This window comes from Perissodus microlepis, chromosome 11, assembly GCF_051167445.1.
Source record: "Perissodus microlepis isolate ML-2025 ecotype Zambia chromosome 11, ASM5116744v1, whole genome shotgun sequence".
NCBI classification, from domain to species: domain Eukaryota; kingdom Metazoa; phylum Chordata; class Actinopteri; order Cichliformes; family Cichlidae; genus Perissodus; species Perissodus microlepis.
Window position 1 is genome coordinate 13,760,088 of NC_140471.1, and position 19,201 is coordinate 13,779,288.

The 19,201-nt window shown below is 38.5% G+C and overlaps 1 protein-coding gene across 5 annotated transcripts; it reads left to right on the forward strand.

The window, feature by feature from the left end:
- Nucleotides 1-1,539: 1,539 nt before the first annotated feature.
- Nucleotides 1,540-17,667, forward strand: LOC146377375 (uncharacterized). 5 transcript variants are annotated; one of them, XM_084942776.1, is made up of 6 exons: nucleotides 1,540-1,627; nucleotides 1,985-2,044; nucleotides 2,189-2,417; nucleotides 2,528-2,663; nucleotides 3,158-3,430; nucleotides 16,332-17,667. In XM_084942776.1, the coding sequence occupies exons 4-6, from the start codon at nucleotides 2,538-2,540 to the stop codon at nucleotides 16,488-16,490; spliced, it is 558 nt and encodes a 185-aa protein (XP_084798902.1). In that variant the 5' UTR covers nucleotides 1,540-1,627; nucleotides 1,985-2,044; nucleotides 2,189-2,417; nucleotides 2,528-2,537; the 3' UTR covers nucleotides 16,491-17,667. The 5 variants fall into 5 exon arrangements, with proteins under 5 accessions (XP_084798902.1, XP_084798904.1, XP_084798907.1 ...); XM_084942778.1 differs by having other exon boundaries at nucleotides 2,280-2,417; XM_084942780.1 differs by lacking the exon at nucleotides 1,985-2,044 and having other exon boundaries at nucleotides 1,557-1,627; nucleotides 2,280-2,417.
- The last annotated feature ends 1,534 nt before the right edge of the window (nucleotides 17,668-19,201 follow it).

A 19,201-nucleotide genomic window follows, 5' to 3' on the forward strand; every position in this document is an offset into this window, starting at 1 on the left:
TGAGCTGTGTTGTTTCCAACAACTGAATGAGGCTTAACTGGATACCCTTCTTTACAATTGTATGCTGTGTGTCTGATTTTCTGAAAGAGGTTTTAAGGAGTAAAGAATTGGAAAGATTCACCTCATGGGTGTAACAAGCTGCAAGCAGTAGGTGTAGTGAAGGTAGATGAATTTAAATACCTCGGGTCAACGTTCTGACGCAACGGACAGTTTACAACACAGGTGGGGAATAGAGTGCAGGCAGGGTGAAGTGGGTGGAGATGAGTGTCAGAGGTGGTTTGTGACAGAAAGTGGTAGTGAGACCTGCTATGATGTTTGGATGAAGGCAGGAGGTCGGTCTGGAAGTAGTAGAAGAATAAAGATTTTCACTGGGAGTGAGAAGGATTAACAAGATAGAAATGATCATATCAGAGGGGCAGCTCAGGTGGAGCAATTTGGAGAGGAATAGCTGGAAATGTGTAAACGAGGCATAAGGCTGTTGAATATGGAGCTGTCGGGGGGCAGACCACAAAGATTCATGGATGTAGTGTAGGAGGACATACAGAGGGTTGGTGTGACCGGAGGATGCTAGGGACAGGGTGAGATGGGAGCAGATCCCTGTGGCGACCCCTAAAGGGAGCACCCGAGAGAAGTCGACCACTTTTTAAAAGGCTGTGTACCATGTTATGTATCAACTGTTGATTTCCTCATCTGTTGGAAAAAATGTGTAGAAAAGAATTTGAGGTTGAAGTGGCTGTATACAAGGGTGAAAAAGACAACAAAAAAGTATACAATGAACAAAAAGTAAATAAAAATGTGTCACTCTGTGTCGTGGGATAAAAAACAGACAACCTTAAAGTGGAAATCCTCACATTACCCATGTTCAGTGAACACAGGGTGCCACTGCATCCACAAAAACAATCCAGAAACGTCCGTAGCTTCTGTCTTTTAAGATGACTTGAGGGGACGTAAAACCTGGTTACAAAGTGCTGTCTTTTCACTTTTATTGTTTGAAAATAGTTGTGCTGGTTTTTATATCAAAAAGGGAGCTCACATAAAGCATCTTGTGTAAGCGTTAAAGGGGTTTTCAAAGTAAATGAATAGAAGTATAATGAGTGGCCTTCATAGCCATGTTCTTTCTTCTTTATTAGAAATGCTCTGTCGCCATCTAGTGGACAATCTGTTTCCCCCTGCCTGATTAAGGTAGTGAGACCGCATAATGAGCCTTCCAATCATGCGGTGCCCTCCAAACCCGTGAGATACAGACTTAAATACTTGAGTAACAAAACTACATGGTGTGTAAGTCTACAGAGAAGAACTCGACATGAGTCGTTGTTTTAATTAACTGTATGACAACTTCAAACCATATGACCATAATATTTCTCAGTTATTCACATAAAGGGCTGTTTTCCAGTTAACTCGCAGTTTTTATGAGAGACTGTCATCCCTGATTATGCCCACCGAGCCGACCCATACTATAGGCTCTATAGGTCCTGATTTACATATGTCCAGCCAGCTATTGAGACCGGAAATTAAGCGTATTTGCATTCACAAAATAAAAGCGTACTGCGTTGAAGACCGTAAAGAAACAAGACGGAGACACCATTTTGGATGTGGAAATTATACGTGTTTTTGTGGCTATAGATAGGTATTTTCCGGGTTTTATTGTTGATATGTGTTTCGTGTGACCCATATATTCATAAGATTGGTTTGGTTAAATTGTACATGTGTCTGTGGAGGCTGAGGGTAAAAATAAGCTTGTTTTCATTCTATATTGTCTCTTCACCTGTTTCCAGAGCCTACATAGAAAGGCAGGCATCATCTCGTTTCCTAACAATCACCAACTAACGGACTAAAAATTACAAATTTTAAACATGTATGAACCCAAGACTTATCTTAAAGCATCACGTCACTTTAACTCCAACCATAATCCCTACCATGACATGTCATGACGCACCCACTTTGCCTGGCAACCATCTAACGACGGGCTAAAATTACATTACAGCAGGACCTGAGCATCGCAGGGGGACCTTTTGAAGCACATAGTCCTATGCATTTTTCCTAGGTGCGTGTAAATTACATTTATATGTTAACTATAAGGCATTTAATTTTGAAAACCATAATCAAATCCAAGTTATGAAATCGAGTACAGACCCAGCTGTGTTTGTTTGTTTTTTTGTTTTTGTTTTTTTTACTTTTGTATTTTCAGTTTTCTCATTATGACCAATATTGATCAAGACCAAAAATACCGCGGCATGAGCAGGTACAAGATAAAATAAAACCGCGGATATGCTCCGCAGCTCTTTTAATTTGAAAGCGGAAGTGTGATATGCAATGACATGCTCGACGAGGGGCTACGCTGACTAATTGTCAAACGTTTGGAATACGACTACTACGTGTAGCGCACCGTGTTCAGCTGGAAAATTCAAAAGGGTTTGGTAAGAAAAAAAGAAAGAAAAAAATTATTAAATATTTTAGAGAAGTAAGCTATACGCGAACCCCGCGCCAAAAAAACAAGGCTGACTTTCTTTTTTGTGGGAAAACCTAGAAGTTGCATTATGGATTCGGGGAAACACCCATGCGCTCCACCAGCGGGATGGTCCAGTGAGAAGTCCTCCATGGGCCAAGCGCCCCCTCCACCCTACCAGGACGACAGTAACCCTGGCCCTGGATATCCACTGCAGGTAACCAGCACATTTAAAGACACATTTTTTAAGACAATCTAAAAAAAGAGAGAGAGAGAGGTATTTAATCCAATAAAAACGTTAGTTATATTTTCTCTATTTACCTATAGACTGCTAAACAATGTAATCATGACTTTTCCCATCGGTTCGTTCGGTTGTGTTATTATGATATTCATCCTGCTGAGTTGGTTAGCTGCATATTATACATATATATATATATATATATATATATATATTATATATAATATATATAATATATATATATATATTATATATATTATATATATAATATATATATATATATATAATATGGAGAGAGAGAGAGAGAGAGAGATCTAAAGACGAGGTAAAATGTACTCCTTCTATATTTAACCTCTATCAACATAAGTCTCGTTTTTCCATAAATCACTTATCCAACCCGTTTTTCCACTTCAACCACCTGTTTCGTTTGCAGTGGAAATGAGTTGGTCTTATTTCACCTCTGTGTCCTGCAGGGTTATCCTGGGCAGCCTGCAGGAGTAGGATATGGGCAGCCTGCAGGAGTAGGATATGGACAGCCTGCAGGGGCAGGATATGGACAGCCAGCTCATCCCATGGGTGGACAGTACCCTGCACCTCAGCAGGGTACTGTCGTGGTCCAGCCCACAGTGTATGTGGCTCAGGGTCCTCTAGCTAACCCCGTCAGTGACTACTTGGGCTACTCCATCTTCACCATGTTGTGCTGTTGCCTGCCACTTGGAATTGCTGCCCTTATCTTCTCCATCTTGGTGAGTCTCAAAAAAGAAAGTTTTTCATTCTTCATGGACTGTTGCACTGCAATAAATACACATCATAAAGCTGTTTGTTTAAGGAGATGAGATGATACCTAAAGAATTCCAAGAGTTCTAAAATGAAATGAAATAATAAATTAAATTTGTCATTAAGTAATTAAATTTGGGAATAAATAATAATTCTACTAATAATCAAAATAATAAACTCAAAGATTACTAATAGTTCTGGTGGCTTTCTTCCACCACTGATGCTTGTGGTTTCATTTATAATGTATTTTGGGAGACCTGGCTACATCAAGTCCACACCAGCACCAATTCAGTTGACTGTAACACTGCATCAACTCAGTACCTTGGATAATCTGTGTTGACTTGCTGTTAGATGTTGGGGTCTGTTGAAAAGCCACAGCAAGAATTTACATTTTAAAAGAATTTTATGGTGCACTTCAGGACAGGAACCATGACGTAATTGATTAAAAAGTGGAATAATTAAAGATATGTTTAATTAAACAAATTGAAATGTTAATTAATTAATGATAAATTGAATGTATTCCTTTATTATTTATGCAGTTTTGTTATTTTATTTTAGCACATTTAGCCCTCCATAGTTTTAAAACATTCAGTATAAAGTTCATTGAGGTATTAAAGTAAACCATGCTGTTCAGAACAACATCTAACACCCACATGTTACTGCGTGGGAACCAGATTAGAGAACATGCTTAGGTTACCAGAATGTGTAAAAATTTGTGCAGAGAAAAGGAGAAGTGAAAGATGCAAAGATGTGCAATAACTGTGTGACAAGAATTCACATGGAAATCAAAAAGACTAGGAGAATAAGTAAAGATAGAGTAAAACACAGTGAAGTAGTATATACATAACAAACATGCCAAATCCAATGTGGCACGAGAGATGAGAGCGAGATGTTTAAAAACAAAACAAAAAATATTGTACCCACAGTCTTGAGGAGGGGAGGATGGGTATTGCTTTTTACTTCCATCTGTAACGAATGGCTTTTTAAATGGTTGGTTTTGGACTTGATTGACCTGAACGTCTTTGCAGAGGGCAGGGAGAAGAGTAAGTAGTGGCTGCATTGGGTGTGGCCATCATAAAACAGCTGGCTGCCTTTTCGAGTCAGCAGGTGTGACTTTCACAGAGACAGAGAGAGAGTAGAGTAGATAACCATTGTGGGAAAACTCAGCAGTAAGAACACGCTGGTGGTGAAACGCTCTGCAGTGCAAGGGTTTCACTTGCATTTGAAAGAAGGCAGCTGTAATTACCGGCGTAATTGAATATAGACCCACATCATTTCCTCTCTGAGGCACACAGTGAGCAGCAAAGAGGTGTTGTCCTGTAAAAGAGATTATCAGCAACAACCATCCCAGTTATTCAGGGACTAAATCCACCACAATAAGCAGGTAGTGAATGCAATATTTACAGGCACGTCCTGCTGTAATCGTTGTTGCTGCTGACGTTGGGCTCTTTGTGTTCTGGTAGAGTCGAGATTCTGGCTCCAACACATAACTGTAGATTTGAAAAATTGTCATTTGCAATTAAGAGCAATTAAAAGAAAGTAGGTCTTTACTGAGGGGCTTTAAAGGGACAGAAAAAGAATTTCCGTAGGCTGCAAATAAAAGGGGTCTCAAAGTGAATCCAATGTGGAAGTGCCTTGCATTCTTTATACCAGCCAGCAGGGGGCAATTCTTATGTTTGTGGTAACAAATATTGTTATACAGGAATATATGGGGAAAACAGTCTACGGCTCCCTTTATCCATGGTCTCAGTAAAGCCTTTTCTGATGAGTTTATGGTCCCGGTCCCTGGTTTTAAGTGGTATTGAAAACAATATGATGATTATTTGGTAAAATATGGTCATTATTAGTGTCAAGAAGGGCTATAAAGCAGTATGTGCTTAAAGCCATTGCTTTATAGCTGTACTAGAACAAATCTTAGTTTTAGTAACTGTTCAAAGTTACAGCAATTAGTCCAGGAATACAAATATGGAGGTGAAAATGAGCAGAACAGCCCTCTTTAATGCCTTTTTTTACACGGTCTCATTAGAGTGCTACTGCATGCACGTTGTCTCTGGAAGTTGTGGTAGTTGATTCTTACAGGATGGAAAAGACACCCTTGCTTCCTCCATGTTTGTAGTTAAAGGCCAAAAATAACCTTACATTTTAGTGCATTCGCAGAGACTCCTGGAGAGTATCACTTTTAAATAAAGGTGACTTCTGAAGCTTTAATGTAAATGTTTTTGCCATAGTGACTTGCAATGCACTTCTATGTGACTGTGCACATTGTTTTATATTATGTTTATTTTTTCATCAGTATTCAGAAGCCTACAGAAACACAAAGCGTGCATATTGCCCTGCATTTTCTGTTTTTTTGAGCCTTTCTTGAGACAAAGAAAATGACAGATGAAAAAACAGAGTCATTAAGCTTATAAGCTTTTCTAAATTTCCTGTGCTAGGTTTTGTTAAAGTTATGGTTGAGACCATACATGTCATGCTGTGCTAATTATAACTCGCGACACATACCTTCCAAAGCAGCAGATGCTGCCGAGCTGTTATTTTTAAAATGTTACACATGTATCTTTCAGTATTTACATTGTGGTTGTCCACAGTGTCCCACAGTTGCTGTTGTGAACCTAATTAGAATAAAACGAAAACATTTTTTTTACCATTACATAACATTGTAGGATTATTGTTTAAAAATAAATAAATACAATTTTTAAAAAGGCATCTATATTGACCAGTGCGGATTACATATAAAAAAAATTAGCATCAAATGCTGGGATACGACAAAGGCACGATAAGATCAACAAACTCTATTCACTAAGTTTATGCTTTAAGGCAGAAGATTTAAAATTAATCACTCAAGGCTTATTTAGGTAATTCTTTTAGCATTTAATAATAATAATAATGGGTTGCATTTATATAGCGCTTTTCAGGACCCCTCAAAGCGCTTTACAATACCACTATTCATTCACTCTCACATTCACACACTGGTGAAGGCAAGCTACAGTTGTAGCCACAGCTGCCCTGGGGCAGACTGACATTTATGTCTCCATTATATATGTTGTACAGCATATACAGTAAACACAGTAAATAATAAGCTAAAGCTGCACCTAGTTGTTGATGTTCTGTTAGCTTCTGTAAGCTTTCAACGGTCGCTTTTATTGTCACCGTGAATACATGGACAGGACTCGGTGGCGTAGTGTAGATACTGCAGCAAGAGTCGGGAATGAATAACATGCTATAAGGAGCACATTTTAATTTCTATTTATTTTGGAAGGGGATTGTAGATGAAAACTAACAACATAAAATCTGTGTTGAATTCAGCAGGATGTTTGATGGATAATTGCGCCATTATGTTTGTGAATTTTTGAAAAAGGGGTATTTTAATGATCTAATTTTTTACATTACTTCTGCTGAAAGTTTATGTAGTAGTTTATTTGAGAGATTGAGGTAAAGGCTGTTTTAAAAAAACAAAGCCATAGCAAAATCAAACAGTGTCCTGTTTATGTAAAGGGCACTTATGTAAGGTTGATGATTTGTTGCTCTCCCGAGTCATGCATAAACACACTTTCAGTTCGTGCTGGAAGAACATGAACTCCTCGATGTCTCCCTCTCTGTCTTCCTCGTCTCTCCTGCAGGTTCATGCATCCTGGCCCTTGTTTTGTCTGTGCCTACACAAAGTTGGCATTATAGCAGCCCCACCTCTTTCCATTACTATATCACAGCCGCTGGGTCTAACACCTTGTGTGGTGTCTGACTCTTGTAGAAACAGTATCTCTGTGTTGGGGCTGGTCATTTTGGTCTACATTAGACATAATAATGCAGTTATTCTCATAGACACTGGCTCTTTTGTCAAGCTGAGGAATTTCAGATTGTTGGTGATCACGCGGTCATGAGGATCTCATCATTTTGGCAATATGGAGAATGCCCACTGATTTATTTTTGTTTTTAATCTTCCTCTGTGTAATCTGTGAATCTCTTAGCTTCAGTACTGACAAATCATTGAAACAGCAGTAAAACCAATTTTATGGCTTTTACAGCAGCATATGCCTGAAGACATGGTACACCACCTGCCACACCACATGTGTGAGGTGACAGACACTGAAATTTGCACAACCAGCGGAATTAAGACCAACGGTTTCGGTGCACGCTGCTGTTTGTGAAAGCAACAACGCCAGTTGCAACGGGGTCTTAACAGCTTGTGGCTTGTTGTTATGAACAATTTGAAGTAACGGGTGATTCGTTGTGTTTCCATTCTTTCTAATGGAAAAGTTCCGGGTTTTTCTTCCTTTTCTGTGAGCTTTTCTGAATTAATTGCTTTATGACAAAAGCACTGTGGAGCTTTCAGTAGCTCTACATGCCCCCGGGCTTTCCAAAAATCCCCACTTTTGTCGCAATCAGGCTCGAGCAGTCAGTTACCTCAGCTCAAGGGCATTCCCTGCTTTTGTGAAGGCATCACCAAACAGCTCTTTGTTTCCCCAAATGCCAGCATTTTCTTCAGAAGCCCTTATTTACAATGAGTGACCATTCAGATGAGCTAATTCTTCTGCAGAGGGGCGATGTATTTTAACTGGAATTTAAGGTTATTTTCTCTTGCTGACCTTAAAATGTGGCATTTTAGTTTGTGTCACATTAAAATGTGATACAAATTTATTTTGGTCTAACATGGCATTTCTTGTTACTGAACTGTCATGTTATGTATTGAAGTCAAAGTGGAGACAGTTTTGTGTTTAACCACGGAGCTACAGAGAGCAACATAAAGGCAAACACTGGTCATTGGCTGTAATGTCAGGTACTCTGTAGCATCTGATTGAGCTAAATTTAAATATTAAAGTGTAAAATGTTTGATCAACACTAAAGAAAATTAGATTTGATTCTGTAAAAGGATCTTCATGTAAAACTGTCTGTAGTCACCAAAACCGATAAAGCCTAAGTAAATATTTGTTCCAACAGGACTTTACTCAGATCAGTGTGACCAACTACCTGATAGCAACAAGAAGCTGTTTTTTTTGTTTGGTTGTTTTGTTTTTTATATTATATATTTTTTCTAAAGAGAAATAACCGCTTGTCTGTCTGAACATTACATTAAACTAAAACTTACTTGAAAATGTTATTTGACAGATGTGAATGGCGTCTTTTCTACGCTCACCTGCTGCCAGTGATTATCACTCGGTTAAATGAAATAACAGTTGATGACAGGAGAATTGTAGAAAGATGTGAAAAAGATCTAATGAGTGATTATTTTGTTTTCACCATGATAACTGGTTAGCAAGACATTGATTAGAGGTGTGCAGTGAGGTAAGAATTCATCACTGAGTGTACTGAGTCCGGTTTTAACCCTTTCCTTTCTGATGTCCAAAACTTTTGGCATATTTGACTGTAAAAAGTTTATTTATTTAAAGTCATCGCTAACAAATCTAAAAGCAGGGCAACAGAGCAGTGCGAAAAGCACATACAATTGTCACTTAAGTAGACGCACAGGTATTTGTGTAGCACCTATTTTTGTGCAGTGTTATCTGAACCTTCGCCTGCCACTTAGTTATAATAATAAAATAATTATGATAATGCAGGTAAATACAATCTTTATTTCAAGTTAAATTGCAAATGTAATGAAGAAAAAAACAATTAGGTTTTTAAAAGTTCAATTTGAGATTTTGTCATGGTCCTGAGTTGACTCAGTGGTTTTGAATACTGTTATCTTATGTTTTAGATTAATTCTTAAGATTTCGTTGTTTGGTTTGGTTTCTGTTTTGTATTTTTAGCTCCTGTTGTGTGTCTCTGTGCCTGTCCTGGTCCCACATCTGTGTTCCCTCCCTGTTGCTGTGTCTGATGTCTTTGTGTTAAGTTTTCGTGTCTTGCGTTTGGTCTGCGTTGCTTCCTGTGTCTTGTTAGCTCTGATTTATTCCTGCTGTGTTATCACCTGTTCCCTATCCTCTCGTTGTCAGTCTGTGTATTTAAGCCTTGCGATTCTCTGTCTGTGTCGCATCTTTAACGTCATCCACACCTTCTCCGTGTTGTGTCTCATCCCTCTGTGTTCTGGTGAAGTTCTGGTTCCCAGTTCCACTCTCCTAGTCTATGCTTCCTAGTTTTAGATTCCTGAGTCTAGTTAGTCCATGTTTGAGGTTCTTGTTTTGTTTTTGTAAAGTTTACTTCTTACAAAGAGTGTTCTAGCAAATCACGCAACTGTTAGCTTCCTGTTTCTGAGTACATTTAGGTCCACATCCTGCCCGCAGACAGCACTAGCCTTGACAGATTTGTGATTTGGCAGATCATGAAAAACCCCAGTGTGGGAAAAAGAATCACTTAGATATAAGTCACAGTAATGTCTGATGTGAGCTACAGTAGATTTTGGTTTTCATTTTGTTTTGTTAACCAGTTGGTTAATAGGCTTTAAATTTCCACTGAGCTGGATTTGATTAAATCCACTGAGTAGTCCTTACATTTAAATCTAGCCTCTCTTTTGGTCTCCTCTCCTGTCTTTCTTACATCTTTCTCTATCACTGAGTGAACGTAGCTTACAGCTAATTAGCTAAGTTAAGTTTAGCTAATACAGCAGCTGGACCTTTAGCTAGCAGTCCTTTAGCTGTGAGACAGTTTGTATGTTTGATATTTGTCGAGCTGTTAGAAATGTTGTTAATTTCAGATTTAAAAAGATTTACGGTCGCTCCTCTTCTATGGAGCTAGCCAAATGCTCTATTACTGCAACAACAGCCTATGGACATCTGCACCAAAAATGCTGTTCCAGCTCATTTCAGCCCAGTTTAAGCCCTGACTATACTGTTATACACAATGCATTAATTACATATTTTTGCCTCTTTCATCCCTTAGTGTCAGTAAGCATGACTGATTAGAATTACAATACCTTATTTATTAGAAGGGGGAATTGTTTTGTTGCTCAATTCAAAATAAATGTGAAATATAGAAAATTTAAACCCTATATAATAAATTTTAATGTAAATATTCCAAAGTTGAACATTACTATGTACAGTATAAACAAGATATTACAAGTGAAAATAGTCCAGGTGTCACAGGGAGAAGCTGTAGTAAATACTCCAATAGGACTGGCTTTTGTGTGTGTTGTTTTTATTGTTCCCTCAATTAAGGCTCTAGTCTGTTTGATATCTGGAATGTGTTAAACTTGACGTAACATGCCTTTTTCAAAATGTGAGGACTACAAAGTCCTTTCAGCTAAATGTGAAAGTAAAAGTAAAAAGTTGTGAGAAAAGTAAATGTGAAAGTAAAGTACAGATGCCTGAAAATTCTACTTAATTAAAAAATTATTTGTACTTTAGCTCCCACCTCTGGGGTTTGTACAGCACTTTTCTGAACTTTTACAAAGTGTTTCACCCAGCTTCAAAACAAGTCAAGTTTACCAGCAGTTTTATGTTCATAGTTTGGTTTAAATATTTTAAAGATAAAGCCATATCAGTTGTGGCATGAAGTGGAACATGCAGGAACTCGTTAGATGATAATCTCAGTTCTTGTTAGATGGTACATTGCTTTGAGTTTTGTGACAGCAATATCTACATTTCACCTCAAAAGCTTAGCAAGCGTATCTCATTTAACACTGTAGTACTTTTCCTTAGCATTTAGGAAAAAATCAACCAGCTTTTATGACTGCCAATTAGATACTTTCATTTTATGGATTGTGAAATCTTCTTGCACAACAATTATTCAGCAACATCCGAGCTGTAAATGACTTTAGTGCCTGGCTTGCCACATGTTTGTGTGTCTGTGTCTTACCCATTGAGATGGCAAAACATTGGGCACAGGCTTGTGTCTCCTGGTAGATCTCATTGCAGAAATTCTGCACATTATAATACATCCCAGATAAGGGTTTTAAAGACCTAGACAGGCTGTGATCTCGAGAGGATGCCTACTTAGTGCACATAAACAGCAGGAGCAGCAGCCCTGGTTACATTTAAAAAAGAAAACAAGGGTTAAAGAGATTCAGTGTAGTACACTTTTGAAATTTTAAAAAAAAATTCATGACTCTGTGCAGTTCTGTCAAAAACTAAGTACACCCCAGATTTCAATAGCTTGTAGAACCACGTTTAGTATAGACTTTAAGTCTTGCACATCTTTTGCCTACTCACTTCAGTATGACTCACTTGCTGTGCTTGAGATCACAGCACCAAATTAGAGCTTCACTTTAGATCTATGCCCAATTGCTATGGCTGCAAAACAAGCCCAAATCATCACTCCACACCTCTGTGCTTGACAGTTGGTATGAGCTGTTTGTGTTGATATGCCACGTTTGGTTTTCCCCAAACATGGCACTGTGCATTATGACCATAACAACCATCTCTACTTTGTGCTTGTCCATCCAAAAGACATTTTTCCAGGAGTCTAGTGAAAATTCCAAACCTAAGCTTTTTTGCTATCTTATTTTTAGAGAGGAAAGACTCTTTGGCAACCCTTCCATAGAAGCTGTGCTTCTTCTAATTGTACTGTCATTGGCTCTTGATTTTTTTATTATTATTATTATTATTATTATTATTATTATTATTATTATTATTATTATTATTATTGTATTATTAGTTTTTAATTTCTTTTAGTATTGAACAGTCTGACCTTTGGCCAAAAGGCTGTGAAAACGTTTTTTCCCATGACTCCATATATATCACAAGTATGTACGTGTTGGTACATGTTTAACATAGAAATATGCTTCTGAGTTTCAACCACAAATACATAAAACTGTTAAAGAGAAAAATGCCACTCAACCCCCCTGCTGTTAGCCTTACCACAAGACAGGGTTCGGATGGCTCACAGAGGTGAGTGACATTTTGCGTGGTTAAGATGTGTTGAGGATGTTGTACATGTTCCAGGAAATCTCTAAACTGTTGGTAAACTGTAGGTTGAAAAGACAGAGACAGAACAAGAACATCTGAACAATGTTAACTCACTGAATAAGCTAGCTAAACTACTCTTTGCCCGTCACTTTGCTTTCATTTCATTGTGGAAAAACTATGCAGACTTTTTTATCAGCTGCGTTCAGCTGTGCTTGCTGCAATGTTACCAAATCCCATGCAGAAAGAAGACGAAGAAGCAGCACGGGCAGACACACTGATAACCCTCCATTGAGACAGCACACAGATTATACCGTCTAACCTACAACAAGGCAAGCTAGTCAGAAGGAAAGGGGAGCCGTGCTTTCAAAGAGCACTTTCTCGATTTTGGGACACTAGTGCATTAGTCTGTATAAGGCTGCTCTTTCTACAAACCAGTTTGGGCTGTGTTTTTATCAGATTAGTTTGTTTCCCTCGGGCCTGCTGTTCTGTTGAATGGACTGTCTAATCCTGTTTAAGTGTAGGTTAGCCAAGCTCCTTCCTACAAATAATTCAGCTGTAATATCACCATAAGAATATATTTTAATGTTTTATTCCTTGGCTTTTGTAGGAATTGTTAGATCAGTGATTTTTTTTTTAAATCAATCTTCTTGCATCCCCTAAATGTAAACAATAAAGCAGAAGTGCCTTAAACATGCACTTTCCCCCCTAATTGCCAGCAGAGATGACTCTGTGGTTCTTAAATGTTTGTAGGAAAACAGCCTTTTGCTTTCTTGTGTACAACCTCACTTGATGAGGTTGTGCTCGATTGCTAGTTGTAAGAGTCACTGAATGCAATGTGATGTTGTTTTTGTATATTGTGGCCCCTATTAGTCTTCAAGGCTTCAAGGTACTTTTTTAACTAATGGATTAGACAAACATTAAGCAGATGTCTCCTCAGCATTTTTTAGTGGGAGCTCAAAATAAAGATAGAGGATAGGTGTGGTCCAGTCCAAGTACTGAATAAAGTATGCTAACAACAGTTGGTCTGTTATTTCCTATTTTATTAAAAGTCCTGTGGTTTCCCACATGTTGTCCCAACATGTCAGTTTAAGTTTTCATGTGGCCTAAAAGGTTTTTTTTTTTGTTTTTTTTTAATGGAGTAAATATTGGATTACAACTCTAGGTAAACTTCTATTTAAGAGATAAAACGATGGGAGTGCTTCATATTGCCTCAGTAAATATTCTGCAGTGTGGCTCTTAAACAGCAATTGCTCACAAATTGCAGTTTACCCATAAGTAGTAATCATCACATAGAGTTCCTGCTCAGTGTGTGCAAATCACCGTCATCGGCCATTTGTTCCACAGTCTCAATAGTCAGCTTGTTTTTCGTAAGTTAAACGTTCTTGCCACACCTCTAACAACATAACAGTTGGTACAGTAATTTAGAGTGTTCTGTGCCATGATTGTGTTTGTGAAGAGTTACTGCTAAGCTTTTGTGTTTCTGAAAATGCATGCATCAGTTCCTCAATACTGCGTTTTCAAATTTTCCAAAGTGAAAAATAATCTTCATTAAGAGGGAACAGGATGCAGGATGAGATGAGATGGCTGATGAGAAAAAATGAACTTGATGCATGTCCACTACAGAGTAATGCAAAGTGCAGAATCTTAGGATGCCAACAATATATTGACAAAAGGGTTTGTACTAAACTGGAGAACCCAAAAATCCAGCAAAGGATGTAACTAGAAACGTACATATGAGACATAATTTCTTTAGGCAAGGTAAATCTGAGGCACATTAGGGGGAGCAACGGGCAATTTGAAAGGAGGAAGAGGAAGGTGGGACTCACAGGAAACCAATGGGAAATGAGATATGGGAAAACATCACTACGGTTAGAAGAGACAATTGACTGTGAAAGTAAAACAGGAACCAAGCAAGCAATGCCACACAGCAATAGAAATCCCCACAGTAAACATGATGATAGAGGCAGGGGCACACGCACTAACACAAATCCAAATTAGGGAACACGGAGGGACACAACTAGGGCTGCCACAAACGATTATTTTGATAGTCGACTAGTCACCGATTATTTTTGCGATTAGTCGACTAATCAGATTATGCATCCACCAGCATGCATCTGCTCTTATATAACTATCATTAGCTTACAGCTTTAAGTGTTTAAGGTATGTGCTCACTAAAAATAAAGACAAGATGATAGTTTATTAAATTTTAATGAAATTTGCAGAATGTTTCGGTGAAGTTTAATAAACTCCTTGCTATCTAAAATATAACAGGACACCGGAGTATATTCTCGAGCATCTCACATTTCTGATAATCAGCTGTGTAAAAACTATAACTTTAATATCAGCCAAACCGATTTACTCAGGAACAAATAAAATACTAAAAAAAAAGCTAAACAATAACATTTTTAAGTTATCTAAGTGACTTATATGTGTTTAACCTGAGTAGCGAAAGACGGCAGTGGGTTTGAAAACGATTTGCCGGGTGTCCGGTGTTCTCACGGGCTCTAGTGAGCCTTGCCCCCGGCTAACTATCGAGCTAGTGGGTAACAGACGTCTCCGAAAACGTCAGAGCGCTTTTGAAAATATGTGGTGTCTTGATAAACTGAGCAGATATTTGAGGTTTACACAGCTACATTCTCGCCTGAAAATATGTTAAACGTTTATTTTGTGACCCAGAAAGAATAATAAGAGTAATATTAAAACTAAGTAGCTGCCGCCATTGTTGGAAACTGAGCTGGGCTGCGCTATGAATTCTGGGACACAGCTTCTTCTTCTTCGAGGTTTAACGGCAGCTGGCATCCTTGTACATTCAGTGCTGCCATCTTCTGTTTCAGTCCGTTATTACACTCTTAAATCCTACTACTTATTCCTGCGTCTTTGGGGATCTAACAAAGCTTCAAACGACGCGTCGACTATTAAATCAGTCGTCGACGATTTTGATAGTCGACGTAATCGTGACTAGTCGACTAATCGTGGCAGGCCTAGACACAACCAGTTCTTACCAGGATACTAAAGCCAAAATGTAACCAAAAACTCCAAATAGGGAAATGAAAACCTGAACCAGAACTCTACAGCAATGTACAGAGAAAAACCATGACGTTAAAACCCCCGGTCTCATATTGTGTGAAAAGCTCTGACCCATCATAACATGGGAAATAAAATCTTTGTTACTGATTATAGCATTAACAGGTTAATGAATTGTCATTAACCTGGCCACCTGGGTTGGCTGGAAGACTGTTTACTTAGCCTGGCAGGGCGAAGGACACTGTCTCAGCTGAACTCTGGACACACACACACACACACATACACTGATACACACTCATCCCCCCTCCCTTTCCAAACGCCTTCGATGCTTGTCCCCTCCCGGGGAAGATGGCGGTTGACTGGACAAGCGCAGACATGCTGCAGGACCGGATGCGCTGTCTACACCGGCTCTCTCGTACCCTTTACCTGCCCCTGTTGCTTGTCTTGTGTTTCTATGGTGTATTGATAGTTATGTGCTTTTTGTGCTGGGGTGGGTTTTTTTTCAAACTGTTCTCCCACTAGGAGCTCAGTCTGAGTGGAGTTTTTTTTTTCTCCTCCTCTCACCTCATATTATGTATTTTTGTTGTTTTTTCCTATCAGCCTACCTCTCTGACATGTCTTCCCAATGTGTTGTTTGTGTAAGTTTAGTCAGAAGGTTCCTTTGTAAGTGCGCATGCGCCATTAGTGTGCTGCCTGCTGTAACCTATAATATCCTTCGGGATTAATAAAGTATTCTGATTCTGATAATCAAGCAGGAAAACTTGGTTTGGAATTCTTACTGAGATAATGTAAAATGTCCTGGCTTGCGTGGCTATGCTACTTCTCATTCTTTTTATTATGTAATTTAATCATTTTCTTTACATTATGAATGTTGACGGTTGTAGAATGTCTCAATGTTCAAACTGCTGGAAAACATTACATCTTCCACACGTTTCCATTTTCAGAAGATCAGAGTATATGCTTTCTGGGTTTTTAAGCTCTAAACAAGTATCATCCTGTATAGTGGAGGTCCAACAACCAAGAGCAGCAACAACAACCAAATTGCTTTGTTTTTCTTCCTTATCACTTTCAGACTCGGGAAGCCAACCACGTTGGCGATCGGATGTCAGCGGAGCGGAGCAGCAGGACAGCCAGGACACTGAACCATGTGGCTTTGGGACTCGGTATTGCTGTCCTGATCCTCTCAATTGTTTATGTGGCAGTTGTGATAAATACCGTTCGCAAATACTGATTTAACATCTTTTCTATATTGCCTCTCCATGCTCAGAAACAGGTTATGTGATCATATCAGGAACATTATTGGCTTTCAGGGTGACGTTTTATTGGAAACTTTTTAAATTTGTGGCCCCTAATGTGCTGAAAAATCTTTGACGTTAACCCTATAATGGCATTTGTATCATATTTGCCCTCTTTCTCATCAACATAATCAATACCTTCCATAATTTTAAAATGCTATGGACAAAACTCTTTTTTTAAAAGAGTCTAAATTTAACATTGTTGTTAACAAAAAAAATTGTCAAAAACGCCCAATGTATCAAATGTGATACAAAGAAAATATCTCATAAACAACATGATATAGCACAGAAAATGTGGATTTGGTTATAAGGGTTATTAAACATCTCAGTTCCAAAAAAAATAGAATTTTTTCTGGTTATTTTTTGATGGGTTGGGTCTTACAGAGTTAATCAAATTATTATCAACAGGGATTGGCAATTTATTGTTATGATCTTGCTGAATACATCCAAATCACTGCAACCCATTACTCTTCAGCAGTGTGAAGACTAGCATCTATTGCCAAAGATTTATATTTACTAATCAGCTATTTTGCTTATGATTTGCTTTTGTATGTTATCACGCATCTATCATCACATTTTTGACATGTATGGGGTTTTGTTTCTCAATTTTGATGCCTTATGAATGAGAGTTGATTGTGTTCTCATTACACAAGCAGAATTCATGCCATACAAAGTTTGTTTCATGATTAAATGGCAAATGATTATCAAAACTGTATTTAGGTTGTGAGATTAAAGTTTGACTTTGAGTTTTGTGAAAGTATTAAAAGGCTAAAATGTTTACGAACATTAAAATTCCTCACTGATGGTGACATGTGTTTTGTCCATGCTGAAAAACAGTGGAAGACGAGTCTGTTGATCATCAGTTTTGCAATCTTAAACAGGATGTCATAGACTGTTTAGAGGAGTGCAAAGCTTCTCACGAAATCAGCAGTAAAGTAGAAACAGTTGAGGCATTATGAGGAGCAGTTCAGTCAGGCTCCAATTCGCCCTGTATTCAAACTTGTGTAGGTATCACTGGTGTTCTGTTGCGCTCTGTGTTTTCTCTGTAGCCAATGCTTAAGACTGTATACCAAATTTCTTTATAAATAAAGTTAAAGTATGTCATGAGAAAAATGTTTGTGTTGTTTAATTGGATGAGTTTTATCAGACCAGTTTCAGAGCCTTGCCATAGAAACCTTGGGAACACAACTGTGGAATAAGTGAGTTTGCAGCTTAACTGTTGAATACATTATTTTACAGGTGTTCTGGGCACGTTTTGTATGAGATTTTCTTATGACTGGTTATCCCCCCCCCTCCAAGTGAAATTTTAAATTTTTGTCAAACATTCTACTTTTAATTAATTTATGCATTTTAAAGAAAACTGTTTCTGTTAATACACAACTACAAAATTATTCCATTAAAAAAACAAAATTATCTGAGTCGATATTATTAGCTCCCCCACCCCCCTAGAAACCATAACACAAACCAGCAATGGGTTTTATTTTCCAATGTACACACGGTATAAAAACCTCAAGGGTCTGAGTGTCATTTGAGAAAGCATTGTGCCAAAACAACAAGTTTAGACTTGAGCGGGGCCTGCACTTCCACAGGCCCCGCTGGTTTAGACTTATTTCTGTTAACAAAGCAAGACAGAGCAGCTCAACCGGTTTTCACATGCTAGCAAGGGAAGGATCTCAGAGCAGCCCTTCTGCCCTTGGTGTCAGACCACTTCGAAGAACCAGCTTCCACTGCAGCCTTTTATTTCTGTGACACACAGTTTCCACAAACACCCATTGTAAAACTCCCCTATGGTGTCAGGCACTAGGTGTGTGTATGCATGTGCACGTGAGTGTGTGTGTTTGTGTTTGGGGGTGCGTTTGTGTGACCTCCTGCTCACCAAAGGGTAATCTCCCCCACCCTGTATATGGCTTAACCCCTCTATCGGTCTCACCATACACAAACACAGGTGAGGCCATAAAGGGCAGGAAGTAAAACATCCTCACTAAATAAGAAAGCAGAACCCTCACATAGGACGTGCCTACAGTTACACTATAGCTCCCCTCATCATTCAACAGGTGGGGAGGGAGTCAGAAACAAAGGAATGTCTTTGATCACATAGTTTGAACTAAGACTTACAAATGTAAGTACAATAATGGCAACATTTAACAATTTGACTCTAACACTAACACAGTCGGAGATGGCTATACAAAGTAGTCAAAGCATTTCCAAGTGTAAGAACTGCAGTGAGAACTATTTTTTAGAAATTCAAGGCGAGTCACACATGGTTATAGAACGAGCCTGGTATAAGTAGGAGGTGAAACATTTCAAAGACTCTGGAAAGAAAACTAGTGTGAAATGTGTCTAAAGACCCAAGAACAACTGCCGAGACATTAGTGAATGACTTAGCCAAGTCATGAATTGTCCTCTCAAAGAAGGCAGTCACTAAAACCTTGCACAAGAATTGACTGCAAGATCAAGAAAATCTTCACTTGACTGAAGCCAGATTGAAGTATGTTATTGACAACCAGGAGAAAGGTCATCCTTAGCATACTGTTCTATACTGTCTGGTTCTCTTTGGAAACAGGTCCTTTGGTCAGATGAGATGAAACTAGAGCTCTTTGGCCACAGAGATCCTTCTTAGGGAGAGGTGTACGATCCAAAGAACACT

Coding starts and splice junctions, on each gene's coding strand:
- LOC146377375 (XM_084942776.1), top strand. CDS start 2,538: ATGGATTCGGGGAAACACCCATGCGCTCCACCAGCGGGATGGTCCAGT. Junction 2,664..3,157: donor GCCCTGGATATCCACTGCAG/GTAACCAGCACA, acceptor TGTGTCCTGCAG/GGTTATCCTGGGCAGCCTGC. Junction 3,431..16,331: donor CCCTTATCTTCTCCATCTTG/GTGAGTCTCAAA, acceptor TATCACTTTCAG/ACTCGGGAAGCCAACCACGT.